The sequence below is a fragment of the Schistocerca piceifrons genome, chromosome 2, assembly GCF_021461385.2.
Source record: "Schistocerca piceifrons isolate TAMUIC-IGC-003096 chromosome 2, iqSchPice1.1, whole genome shotgun sequence".
Lineage (NCBI taxonomy): Eukaryota > Metazoa > Arthropoda > Insecta > Orthoptera > Acrididae > Schistocerca > Schistocerca piceifrons.
The window spans coordinates 791,149,084-791,163,988 of NC_060139.1; the positions used below are offsets into that span (position 1 = coordinate 791,149,084).

Genomic DNA, 14,905 nt, shown 5'->3' on the forward strand with positions numbered 1-14,905 from the left:
TTTGGAGAGGTGTTCAAAAAATGAGATTTTTTTAACTGCACTTTGTTACAAACAATTACTGCACCACCTCCTCCTTGGTGCTGCCTGAATAACTACTTACTATCGCATAACAATTTATACTATATGATTTTACTGTCAAGTCTATGTTCAGTTATTACCAACACATGCAGTGAGTGAATCTTCATCCACCAATAAAGCCATGTTTGTTTCTGCAATGTTGGAGATTCAGGTTCATCAGTGTCCTTGTCATGATTATGTCACATTTATTATAGTTTTGTTGTACGGACAGTGTCTTATTTTTGGAAAGATAGGTAATGTCTAAACCTGGCTTTTCTCAGACTGTGCCCAGGTTCCAGACACACTTGAACCGTATTCCTGAAAACTAGTATGATGGCCCTTTATCCTAAAAATAGCTTTTGATTATGGTCTAGAACAACTGGATCCTTCACCTTCCCACATTATCGCACAGTCCTATTATCTGTGTAACTAATTTTGCCTTTCTCTTTCTATTCATGGGCAGCTGTCTCCATAAGAGTACATAAAAATTCACAGCTTTTTGAAGCTCTGAATTGTAAAACAGGCTGGACAAATAACAGTGGCCTAGAATGTGTGCATATAACTACACCCTGTGACGTGCATGCTATGTGTATGCTTGCCATGTGATCCACAGTGGTTCAGAATGTAGTACAGACTGGGTCAGTGCGAGTAGAGCAGTGAAAAGGGGACAATGGTACCCTCAGTGGAGCAGTGGGTGTTCATTGTGGAAAGTTAGGTGACATCAAAGTCATTGAAATGGTGCAGTCAGTTGTTTGCTGAGCAGTTTAATGGTGCAACACTTAGTCCGAAAATGGCATCAGATAGGATCTGTATTGAAAAAGCCAAAAAACATTTCAGAATGTTTCTGCACACCAGAAAATGTAGCTGCAGTTCACAAGAAAATACTTCAGAGTTTTACCAAATCAACCCGATGCCTGTCGCAAGTGACTTGCATATTACGTTGATCACTGTAGATGAATATTCAACCTGAACGTACACATGCATCCCTACCGACTTCCTGTTGTTTGTGCATTGAAACCAGCAGATACTTCTCAGTTCCTCCAGTTTTGTGAGTGGCTGTCCACTGAGATAATGATGACTGACTTGGACATAGCTCTGTTGTTTGTGTCTGATGAAGCCTGGTTTCACCTGAGTGGTTATGTCAACTGGCAGAATCACAGGTTCTGGGTGGTGGAGAACACGCGTAACTCCCACCAAATATCATTGCACGATCAGAAGGTTGGTATTTGGTGTGCAGTGTATGTTCATTATTGGTCCTAATTCTTTCAAAAGACACTACCTTCAATGTGTTACACTGCCAAAATTTTGAAACCATTTGTGGCAGCATTAACGGAGGAGGAAATCACCTACAGTTACTTTCAAAAGGATAAAACAGCTGCCCATCTAACCATCCAAACCTTGGAGCACGCTTATACAGTTTTCAAGCCTGACAGAGCTGTTACAGAGATGAGTGCTCAAGGCCCTAACTGATCACTCAGGTCACGTAATCTGTCAGTGTGATACTTTGTGTGAAGAGCCCTCATGTGTAAGGTGTATCACAACAACCCTCATAGTCTTCAAGAACTGCAGCAGTACATTTTGAATGAGACTGCAGCAGTCCAGCTTTGATCCGCCTTCTGCAACTTGCTGACCGGCGCCCAAAAGTGCCACGAGATGAATAGTGGTCACCTTCAACATCTGCTATACTCAGGTTAGTACCATATTTCTTTTCCTCTGCTGTGTTTCTAGTCTGGATCTCTTTTCTCCGTACCACTTTTATTTGCCCCACCCTGTACTCTGGTTATTTATTTATTTATTATAATGTAATAACTCTGACAATCAGATCGTAGTAAAATTTCTGCAGTGAGACATTTACAATATAAATTGTAGCATTAAGTTTAAAAAACCTAGAAGTGCTCTCCCTCTATATTTTTATATATATTGCCAGTGCCTATAATTTTACATCATGGTTGTCTTCTTACAGCTGACTTCTGGCATTTACTAATACTGCATTTCATATGGCAGTAGCACTTACACAAACACAATTTTATTTTGTCTGTGTAGTTTGTTTTATCACAACCAGAGTTTAGTAGCACAAAAAAATTTGATAGCGTTTTCACTGGAGCTGTTCTTCCACATTAGGTTTGTTTGCATTTTTTGTTCAGCACACGCAAAATTTTCTGTAAATAATTACGAATTAACAACTAGGCTGTTGTCCTGTATATTTCCCTTTCAGCTTTTTTCCATGTTTTGATATTTTATTATTATTATTATTATTTTGTTTTGATTCTATCATATCTTTTGTTTAATTTTTTGTGGCACTAATGTCACATTTACAGCAACTGAAATGTGGCCATCCTCAGCCTACCAAAACAGAGAGATGGGATTACAGGAAACAGATCTCATCAGTGTTTAAAAAAGTCTCCATAACCCCTGCTTTATGCAATTTAATTCTGAAATAATGGAGATTATGGAGAAAATTGTTATATTAAGAAAAGAAGACAGAAAGGAAGAGGATAATAGTGTAATATGTGGGTACTAGCAATTTAAAAACATGAGTCATTTTAAGGTTTGTGGATAATTTAATTTCTTATATTTACATGTGCAATATACAAAGAATGCTATGCCATCCAAGTAATATTTTAAGTCATACAGAGAGTCCTTTTCTGACAACATTAACACTAAGTATTCTGCAGATCATCTATACACACCTACAGAATGTAATTACTTTAATTTTTGGTATTTCCATGAAGAAAACTAACAGCAGCATGACAACTGATCTTTCCTCTCTTCTCGCTGTCCTTAAACTATTTATTTACACCAATAAGCGAGACATTTAGTGAAACTGAGGAATGTTAGCTTTGGTACATTTCATTAATTACTTTCAGTGGTGCAAACATTACGCTGAGAGGTGTTATTTATACACTAACAAAATATGTCATAAAAATTACATATTTCCTGTACACAGAATGAAAAACTAGGTATAAAATATAATTGCTATAAATAACATCAGTTGTGAATAAAGATGAAAGTGTCTGATGATAGTGTTAGAACACAAGTAATAAATATGTATGAATACACTGACTGCTAATTCAGCTCATCTACTTTGAAGGAGCCTAATTTGACAGTTTCCACAGGGCTGCTGAAGTCATTGTCCTATATATTAAGCTTTTGTACATACAACAATGCCCATGATAAAACTTAAAGATACAAATTCAAAAACAATCAATCAATCTGCTTTGTAAGAATTCATATTTCATTACACAGTATTTCATTACATGGTCTATTAAAAGTAAAACACAATTTAAAACAAAACACTGCCACTTGAGTTAAATAAATTTGTATTACTGATTTTTTATATGAAAGTGAAATATATTATTCTTATTAGCATTGGCAGTGCTTCAGAAGGTAAAAAGGACTGTTAAGTCTAAATTACACCAGTATAATCTCAAGGCAGTAAAGAGGGGGCTCACAATGACGTTCAAGGTACAAATATAGCACAAATTTGTTTTTCAATGTGCAGCTAAACACATGCTCACTCACTCATTGATACATGCATCCATTCATAGCGGTTTTCACCTATAAAAAAATTAAACAGACATTCTTTTGCTCATTCATATACACAGGCACTCTACAATATTTTCGCTCTTCCTCTTATTCACAGTCAGAATAATTACATCAAGTTACACTCCACAGAAGGGATGATGGAATCTATAGGGTGAAATCTAGACACCTGCTACTTCGTAGGTTGTGTCACAGACTGTTAATTAATGTAGGTTTCATTCACTGCGTACAGCAAATTTTTTCCATTACACAGGAGAACCATCACCTCCTGTACCATAATTTTTCAATAGTTCCCTCAGACGTGATATTTCCTTGGAAGCTGCTGCTAGGTCTGTCTGGAGCTGAATTTCCTTCTCCTTCAGCCGTTTTATGTCTCTCTGACGTGTCTGAAAGATTTGAATTCAAGTTAATAAAATCTGCTACACACACAAGCTGAAAGAAATTTTTGAAAATTAATGCAACAAATAATAAACTGAAATAGTATTTCATCTTACGAGCATGTTGTTTTTGCTTTAAATAGGAAAGTCACACTGCACTGCACAAATCTACTTTAACATCATCAAAATTTATCAAGGGTAAATAAAAAGTAGAATATTAACTTTCATTTTTGTTCTGACAAATGAAGTAAGTGAATAATGGCATCTCAATTCAAAAAACATTTCATTTCTACTCACAACATTCTGTTGGAGGAGATCAAGTTTGTCACATTTGAGGCGAGAAACTTCCTGCCGCAGGGCTTCTCCCTCAACACAAAGACTACATGCCTTGTGGGGTGTTTCTGCAGATGACATGCTCTCTAGCCCAGTGTCGCTATCCACATATACTGCTGCATCTAAGTCCACACTATTCAGTGAGGAATCATCACTTTCTGACATTGTAACCCTGAAGAAAGAGAGAACAGTATTTATAACCACAGTTATAACGAAACGTAACTACAGAATGAAGAGGTCTGATCACAATTATTTCATTATTATGAAATAGCATATTATCAGGCTTTTATTTTCTCTGCTGAAAAAGCATAAGTTTCATATCCAAACTACATTAATCAACACCTTCTTCCCACTCTCTGGTCTCCAAAATCATTCTTTTACTCATCACAAAACATTTTCAAAGTAACTGAACCTGTCTTTAACATGGCCATAAACTGAATTATGATTACCAATAAATTCATCCCACATATCACAGTCAAATAGCAATGGAGAAGTTACAGCTTACCTGGCACCGGCCGTCAAACTAAAACTGATAAAAGGTTAACCTTATGAAGTTCCTAGAGATGCTGCTACCAGCTACTTTCCCTCAATTCATACTTTTATGCATTCAAAATCCCTGTAGATTCTCTTCCATAGTGAGATTTATGGATCTTGATTTGTAAATGGATAAATGAATGAATGAAAGGCAAATGCAGCAACAGATGTCCCTGAGAAACGTCAGTAGTTTGAGGATAAGATGGTATACAGTATTTAAGCCACTTAAGTAATTCTGGCTATTAATGAATTAAGCAGGAAAGTCATTGAGAACTCCAGTTTAAGTGAAGTACCACAAAAGGACAAATGATCATGAATTCCTAGTGAAATCAAACATTTGAAAACTTGATCAATTATTAGAAGCCAAAGGAATCTTTCAAGTGGGACAGTGAGTGAAAGTAATTTAGACAATGCAAAAGGTCAGTAAGTGCTGAAGTCAAGTCAGTGACACGAAACAACCAATGTGTTAGAACACATTTCCACAGAGAAAGTTCTGAATGTGAATGCAATTTTGTGGATGAATTCATATCACCTGGTGATGAAGTAGATGTCAAGATAATATCTATAGTGTCACAGGATATGATTCACGATAGGGTATCATATCTTTTTATCTACACAAGTGCACTGGCTGTGTGCATTCCTTTATAGTGGTACCTTGCTGAGGAGAGCAGTAAAAAATCGTTTTGTGTATTGCTGGTACATGATGAGGTTATCACTGGGGTAATGCAAACAACAAGTACTGTTGTGCAAACATTCTAAAATACATGAACCATATAATAAGGTAGTTGGTAGTTCAGAAAATCAGAGCCCATTTACAGATTGGTTGATCTCTCCAGGCCAAGAAGGGTATTTGGGACTTTCAGATAATACTGAAAAGAGAAGACTAGATGGATAAGCTGTGTATCTGTATGGTGCATCACATCTGAACAGTCATATTTACCTCAAACATCAAGGCAACAAGTGACAAAGGAAGAATAGCAACTCTTGTAGTGGAAAAAAAATTGTTCTTTGGTATCCTCACCCTGCAGAAAATTGTGTAACTTGCAATTAGTAGGATGCAGGTCAGTGGCATGAAGTTAAAAGTACTTACTGAAAATGTATGTGTGAGGGAATACAACAGTTACAGGGAATAACAGTTTTGTTTCACAGTTGCTCCAGATGGTGAACATGCTGAAGAGGACTGGACTGATAGTTTGCAGACTTTTGGAAAGTTAATTCTCCATTAACCAAGGAAAGACTAACAGAAAATACATCTTGTTGAATTTGGAAGCTATTGTTATCATTCTAACATGTGCTTTTTGAAGTAAATATAGAAAAAGAATAGGTCTTTTGCTAAAGACTCGCATATTAATGCCATAACAATTGTCTGATTTTTATACTTATAGGTAAAATATATGCTGAAAGTATGAAACTGAAACCCAAAAGTTGTTGGGGCGAATGTGTAACTCAGTGATTAACAGCAAAGGCCATACAAGGAAATATCTCTGTGTTGATGAAGGCCGTTTTCCCACTTTTCTGCCTCCTGGCATCCCCATGGGTGCTGCTTTTCTGGTTAATGAAATGTACAACAACAAGCACACATTCAAAAGAAATGTCTTTGCAGAAGCTGGTGAGGTCAGTGGGAGCTAGGACAATATCAGCAGGTAACAAAAATGGGAATGTTTCAGATGGGCTTGAACGGAAGGTACACAGCATGTGGTAGCTTTATCAACCCAATGAAGAGGCATGTATGATTATAGTTTTATTTCAGAGTTCCTTTTCTTCACAGCTTGATAACAACCACTAAATAAGAACAGAACTCCATGTGTGCACCTAACTTCTTCATTTACTTTCTGATTATTTCTTTAAATTATTGAAAATTAGTTTAGATCACTATTCCTCAATCACTGCTCTGTTTTAGACAATGCTGCTTAGATAGATATGCCAGATACACAAAGAAAAAAGTAAACACATTACAATTAAATTGGAAGAATTGCCAGAAATTGTTATTCTTCCAACTGACATCAGTCTTCAGACTGGTTTGATGCAGCCCACCACAAATTCTTCTACTGAACCTCTTCATCTGAGTAGCACTTGCATCCTAAATCATCAATTACTTGCTGGACGTATTCCAATCTGTGTCTTCCCTTGCAGTTTTTACCCTTCACTACTCTCTCTCTAGTACCATGGAAGTTATTCTCTGGTGTCTCAGTGCATCTCCTATCATCCTGTACCTTCTTCTTGTCAGTATTTTCCATACGTTCCTTCCTTCATTTAGTCTGTGGAAAACCACCTCATTCCTGATATATCAGTTTACCTAATTTTCAACATTCTTCTGTATCACCACATCTCAAATGCTTCAGTTCCCTTCCATTACAGTTTTCCCACTGTCCATGGCTCACTACCATACAATGTAGTGTTCCATACATACATACCACTTGTAATATATCACTCTAATAAATGTTCTCCACAATTGCCTTAACCCTATTCTGTTCAATCTCCCCCCATCACTGCCTTTCTCTCCTCTCTTAGGATGAAACCTTTAGTTGCAAAAGGTAAGTGTGCTGTTATTTATTTTTGTGTGTTTCCATTACCTTGACAGAAATGTGTTACCTGTGGCTAAGTACTGGCCAACTTTCTCTTGATGTGAATTTCACTACTATTTTTAGGGGAAAAAATGGAAGATGAATAGAAATAATTTAACTGTAACCACCGAGTACCAGTTGGGAGTTCTAATACGTTGGTATTTTGCACCAACAGAAAAATAATTTCATATCACTGTGTACTCCACAATCAATACAATAAACTTACAGATTGTTGTTGTTGTTGTGGTCTTCAGTCCTGAGACTGGTTCAATGCAGCTCTCCATGCTACTCTATCCTGTGCAAGCTTTTTCATCTCCCAGTACCTACTGCAACCTACATCCTTCTGAATCTGCTTAGTGTATTCATCTCTTGGTCTCCCCCTACGATTTTTACCCTCCACGCTGCCCTCCAATACTAAATTGGTGATCCCTTGATGCCTCAGAACATGTCCTACCAACCGATCCCTTCTTCTGGTCAAGTTGTGCCACAAACTTCTCTTCTCCCCAATCCTATTCAATACTTCCTCATTAGTTATGTGATCTACCCATCTAATCTTCAGCATTCTTCTGTAGCACCACATTTCGAAAGCTTCTATTCTCTTCTTGTCCAAACTATTTATCGTCCATGTTTCACTTCCATACATGGCTACACTCCATATGAATACTTTCAGAAATGGCTTCCTGACACTTAAAACAATACTGGATGTTAACAAATTTCTCTTCTTCAGAAATGCTTTCCTTGCCATTGCCAGCCTACATTTTATATCCTCTCTACTTCGACCATCATCAGTTATTTTGCTCCCCAAATAGCAAAACTCCTTTACTACTTTAAGTGCCTCATTTCCTAATCTAATTCCCTCATCATCACCCGACTTACAGATTACTGCATTAATAAACAACAATTTTTCAAGGTAAGGTATGTTATGTGTTTTTGGGATATTACGCATCTCTGAAAGTTTCATGGTAGTCTATCTTTCGTGCCATTAGGCAGTTCACTATCATCCAAACCCTGTGTTTATGCTGTAGTGGATGAAAAAACACTGTGCAATAAGAATCAAGCATCTAAGAGACATTTGGAAAGGGTATTTGTAGTTCATGGGAAAGAAACAGAAATTTTTGGTTTGCTGATAACACTATAATTCTGTATTCTGTCAGTCAGCTAAGGACGTGGAAAACCAGTAGAATGGAAGTGGATAGTATCTTGAAAAGAGGCTATAAGAAGAGGTCTGTGCAAATAAGAGAAATACTATCACCACTACATCCACAAGCACTTTATCAACAACTGCAAGTCTTTTGTCTGCACCTACAAATTAATTTTTTTTAAATCACTTTAATCCGTTTGGTGACCCAGTAGTCTGATGGCAGGCTTGCTCTTTGCCAGAATTTTCATTTGCTGAAGTCCAACCTCGTAATATACATCCCATTAGCTAAGAATGGAGAGGCTGATTATGACCACATTTAGACACAACATAGCCTCTCATATTATTGACTCATATGTTAAGTTACAGTTTCTGTCAAAATTACTGAAACTGATTTTGTGGGTTTTTGCATGAAACATTTCCACAGTACTGGAAGTCAAATGAATCCATAACAAGTTGTCACATACTACATACTGTCAATGTTTGTAATGTAGTTTCTTTACCAAATGTACATTAATTCACAATAATATTATATCAGGTTAACATGCTACACTTCTCAGTGTAGTAAGTGCTGCAGCAGGTGCTTGTAAATATATTTATGGGAAATGTTGAGGGATTCACTGCCACATGTTATTTATGTCATATGTAAAATGACTCCACCATATGGAGTGTCATACAGTAGTCTTAGCATCACCTTTTGGCAGCTTTTGGTAATTGCATAATTGATAGCTGTTAATGCAAATGATACAGATATGACTATGACATACAGTTGCCATATTTAGCCCTTACATATTTCAACAGTGCATCTGCCCTCTCGAGCCCAGAGAAAGATGCTCAGTCCAGAACAGGTAATAATAATGACTTAAAACAATAATAACTATTATCATTGATTGCGTGTAAAATAAATACGTGAGAACCATAATACTACACTAGCTATTAACTTTTAACCATAAAAGTATTACTGCACGAAGAATTTTTTTACAGTGTGGATCTACAGCCTTGAAATGCTTAATAAAATAAAACATGGTCTGTAGTAGGCTATTGTAATTTTCATCACATGTGTGATATTACGTATTAAATATCATAAGATTTTATTATTACTGAAGATGTCCACATCCACACTGACCTTAACTTCTCAAATGGACATCAACAAAAGTAAAACAAGTGTGACAGATTTTAACTGAATTAAATCAGTCATGCTGATGAAACTAGATTTGGAAACCAGGCTCTAAAAGTAACAGACAAATTTCTGCATTCTGGCCGCAAAATAACTGATGGTCACTGAAATAAAGAGGAGAGGAAATGCATACTGGTATTACCAGGAAAATTGTTTTTGAAAATGAGAAAATGTCAACATCTAATATAAATTTAAATGTTTCGAAATGTTTCATGAAAATATTTGTTTGTATCATAGTCTTATGCAGAAGGTGAGAAGTAGACAATGGACAGTACAGACAAGAAGCAAATAGTTTTTGAAATTGGAGCTACAGAAGATGCATAGATTGGATAATTAATGAAGAAATACTGAAACAAATCAGGGAGCTAAGAAATGTATGGCATAATTTCACTAAAAGAAGCACTAGGTTGATAAAACACTTGCTGAGGCATCAAGGGATGATAATTTGATAATGGAAGGATGTGTGAGGGAGGTGGGAGTGGAGGAGGTGGCACAAGCATTTGAATGCAGTGATCAGGTACAAGTGGATGTAGACTGCAATAGTCATACAGAGGTGAAGAGACTTTTACAAGAGAGACTATTATGGAGTGCTATTTTCAACCAGTCTTTGAAACGAAGAACACAACTGCAGCAGAACCAGATTAACTATAATTTTAAAAACATATTTTATCAGTATAATCGAGTTTGTACCTCGTTGGTCTGTGTCCTTGAATGTCTGGACTTGACACTGGAGATGATGGTATACTCTTCTTGCCACCACCACTTCCTTTTGCAATAGACCGTCCACTCTGTGGACAGAAATACACAAACATCATACCCAGGCATAATTATCTATTCCAAAAATATAAATATTTGGTGCTGTTCTATTTAGTCTTGAGTGTATTTTCTTTACTGTGCTCTCTCATGTGTAAATTGCAACAATGCCAAAAATTATGAAAGCTGTGCAGCATAACATTGGCTGTGAAAATATAAGAGTGCATTTTTTAATTCAAAAATAAAAAAGTAAATTATTGTATAGCATCATTTTCAGGCACTCTGTTGTATCCACTAAGACAGAATAAAAATTAAAGTAGAGGAATCCAAGAAGTAAAGTAATTAACACAGGACTCCTTTCATCAGTATGATCATTACAGAGCAGATTGCACCATCTGTGTAATTCAGATCCATTAATTTTCGTTACGGTCAGCTCACATGGAGGACATTTTCCCCAAGTATGGAAACAAAGATTCCTACAGTTTCTACCTTGCTTCTTAGATACCTCCCGCATATTGCAAAATTAGCAAAAGTCATGCTGCATGCATTCCAAATCAAAAAAATTAAAATGGGATATAATATTCTATGTGAAATCTACTTATGAAAACTAAACTTAGTACAAGATGGGCCATGCTAAAAAATAAAATGCAAATTAAATTTTGCAACTCAGAAATATTCTACTGCATATAATATTTGGAAATCCCATTTTGTGAATCCTGAAAGCATGTTAGTTCAATGAGTAGTTTCATGTACTTGTGGCTATTCGGTTATCTAATTTGTTTCCAGTTTAGCCAACAGAAAGTGACAATTATGCACATGTCTGATACATACTGATATGGAAACATGCATTTTGTATGGATTGTGACTGAGGACAGAATCATCACATGAGCAACAGAAGCATGCAATGAAGCAGCTCAGCCAAGTTTGAATAAGTTGTTTTCAGCAGGCAAATTATACCACAGTTCCAATTGGGAAATATTTCATAGATGGTAAAAACAATTTCCTATAATAAGTTACTGCCATTGTAAAACTTGTATAATCTTCACATCATATTAACGTTTTGAAAAAAATGTGAAAAAGTATGTTGAAGCTATAATTCTAGGATACGTGGGGCTTCCCACATTATTCATCCGTACTGATTGGGATTATTAACAAAGTACAGACAGCTAGTTTGTCAATTTCAGACAGCTAGTTTGTCAATTTCATACATACTAAAATATTTGAATTGCTGAACCATACCTTGCCTACATTCATAACTAGTAAATAACACTGTACCCAAGGGATGTTTTTTTTTATGCGGAGTAGGCAACATACTACGTGCCCAAAGACTCTCAGTTGTAATTTATTTATTCCAATGAAAGTAAATTTCCAAGCAGCTGTAGTTTTTATTTTATTGTGATGTTCATTTCATGTAAGTACAATCAGTTTCAAGACAATATTGTTTCATTTTCAAGTACCTGTTAGGCATTCTTCAGGAATCAAATCCCATAAGTACCGTAATTGTCATTCTGTCACGGGAGTTGCCTGTAATGCATCTGCCACAGCACAGAGTGGAGGGTGTTGGACATGAATGACTATTATGGTGCAATGAAAAATCTGGGATGGAATGTAACAATATTACAAAAATGATAGTCGCTACTCACCATATAGGCACAACAGGAAGAATATCACAAAATACGCCCACACACACACACACACACACACACACACACACACACACACACACACACACACAAAACCAGACAGACAGACAGACTAACTCTGTAGTCTGGCTTCAGTTGCCAGAGACTGTGTGTGTGTGTGTGTGTGTGTGTGTGTGTGTGTGTTTGTTGTCCATTTTTGACAAAGACCTTGTCCGCTGAAAGCTTATTTTGTGATAGTCTTTTGGTTTGTGCTTATCTGTGACTCAGCACCTCCACTATATGGGGAGTAGCAACTATCCTTTTCATAATATTGTTGTGGTGATTGCGGCGTAAGTTTCATGGAGCACCCCTAACAGTTACTTGAAGATGAGACAACATTGTTTCGAAATTGATTTTACATACATGAAACAAAAATCAAAATAATAGTTTAAAAATACACCTGTAAGGAATTTCAGTTTCACTAGACCAAGGAATAATTATTCTCATAGCTGATGATATGGCTTAGTTAATCAGCTGTTGCATGAAATACAGATTGCAGTAAACAGCCTAATTTTCCATTTCAATTCTGTGGTGGCCCATATTTGTCTCACAATGTCTTTCAAAACAGAAGTGTTTGGTAACAAAACAGTTGTACATATCATATTGCTGACATGGAGAAACACTTGTGACTAATGATACAAACTGTGGGAAAGTAGATTGGTATATATGCCACAGGGATTTTATCATTAAATGAGTTTTAAAACTGCTGCTGTTTTGTTCAGAGTTCTTTTGCCTCAGATGTTAAACCTTATTTGCAATGAATTAGTGGCAATAGACTTGTGTTACCCAACTCCACAATACATACAAGTTTTCATTTGCAATTACTGTTCTGGCTGTAAACTGCCAGACTATGCACATAATGTGCAGAAAAGTATATGTAGGTTTATCTCAGACAACAGATTAAAACAATATCCAGCAACATTGCCTGGAACTGTTGACTGAAACTACTAAACATGTTTTTCAATTTGTCATTTTTCATGTACAGGAAGCCACATAGTTACAACTTGCGCACGCAGTAAGGAATGTGACCTTTAGACTGGTAACACCATGAGATTTTTTTTTTTTTTTTTTTTGGGGGGGGGGGGGGGGGGGGGGGGTGAGGGGAGGAGGAAAGGACTCCCTAATGATCCATATATCTTGTGTATCATATTTCAATTCCCTGTATTGTAACGAAATATTTGCTACAACTGTCATTTCAGGCCCTTTGAGGTGCACCAAATCAATGAGCAACTTTGCGTCTTTTTGATACCCAAAACACAAAGGGTCTCAATTATGGTCATTATTGTTGATTCTATATGACTTTCATATCTGTGATTATTATGGTGGTGCAACATTTTATTCATTAATCAAATTTAAATTAATCAAGTTTAGTTTTAAGTTAAGTTCTTCCAAGGTTGCAGAAGTTATTCAACATGCTTCATTTATGTTGTTAGTATTATAAAAAAATACATTAGGATCTGTTTCTACCTATATGGGCTTGCCAGTAGGTCATGCAAGAACAACAGATTTTTAGGTATTATTTAAACTGCAGAATATTTATTGCAAAACTGCATTTTATTTTCTCTCTTTATTAGAAAAATACAAAGGCACTCCTGAAGATTTAAATTTCTTGACACAAAAAAAGGATTATTTTGAAAGAAAAAAAAACATGCTTGTTACTTAGTTTTGTTACATTTACTAGACCACATTAGTAATTTGAGATGAGGATGTCTATATTTAGGGTTACAGTATGAGGGTTAGTGCAGCCAAGCCTGTTCCGTCACCAAAGTGCTCTTTGGCTCACCAAAGGTGTGGCCGTCTCGGGTATCGAGGGTGGTGGTTGCGACACTGTCTGCTTCTTGTACCCGGCCGTGATCAGGTTATTATCGACACTCTGGCTACGCACCCTGGCGATCAACGCCTTGCGCACAGTGTCGATGAAACGGCTGCCTGCTCCACCCCCATCAGACTTTGGGGTGTCGGGTGCTGATGTCGGTGACTCTTCTGCTCCGAGGAACTCTCTTGTCTTTTCACGCAGCTTGTCTGTCAGTGCCTGCAGTAGTGAAGATCGGGTTCGCAGCTGCAAAAGACAATACATGTTACTTTTGACCTAAATGTTAAAAGAAATCTGTGGTTTCAAAGAAAATTTTACATATTGGGAGAAAGTACAATATTCCTCTTAAAAAATTACTTTTGCTAAATGATTTTTTAAAGTTACATTAATTGTCTTCACCTTTTATCTTTTTTAATTTCTTTAGTCACATATTGTCCACATGTAGATGGGGCAACAATTCTGCTCACCAACAGGCAAGAGAGTCACACACACACAGATAATCACATGAAACACTAGCTTTTCCTGGCAGAAGAGAGGAATTTGGTGAAAAACCAAAAATTAAATTAAACAGAGAAAGCCAAAACCCATTTATTCTCTCCTTAATGTCAGGGAAGCCTTGTTTCCACCTATGATCTCCCCCCCCTCTTGACAGATGGAGAACCCTTTGATTCTGAAACCAGTCAAGTGGCTGTCTGTGTGTTCGTGGTGTATCACAACTTGCTAATTAGAAAAATTTCTAATGAAAGTTTCATTCACATCCTACTTTTGGGGTCTTTTCCTTTATAGATGATTGTGTAGTACAATGTCATTTGTCAGTGTAATTCCTCGTCTCATATTACAAAAATTACAATATTCAGTTCTCAGCCAGCACTGTCTTAGGAAGCCATTCCGCAATAGATTCATTAATCTCCAGTGCCTTACCAAAGCCTCCGGT

General features: G+C 36.6%; 1 protein-coding gene across 1 annotated transcript in view; it reads right to left on the bottom strand.

Moving 5' to 3' along the window:
• Nucleotides 1–3,428: 3,428 nt before the first annotated feature.
• LOC124774983 (rap1 GTPase-activating protein 1) overlaps nucleotides 3,429–14,905 on the bottom strand; it is a 149,260-nt gene continuing 137,783 nt past the window's right edge. Inside the window, exons 7-10 of the mRNA XM_047249726.1 lie at nucleotides 13,942–14,217; nucleotides 10,414–10,511; nucleotides 4,275–4,482; nucleotides 3,429–3,986 (exon numbers count right to left, since the gene is read on the bottom strand). Coding sequence (XP_047105682.1) covers nucleotides 3,846–3,986; nucleotides 4,275–4,482; nucleotides 10,414–10,511; nucleotides 13,942–14,217 — 723 coding nt within the window. The 3' untranslated portion in view covers nucleotides 3,429–3,845. The remainder of the gene's footprint in view (nucleotides 3,987–4,274; nucleotides 4,483–10,413; nucleotides 10,512–13,941; nucleotides 14,218–14,905) is intronic.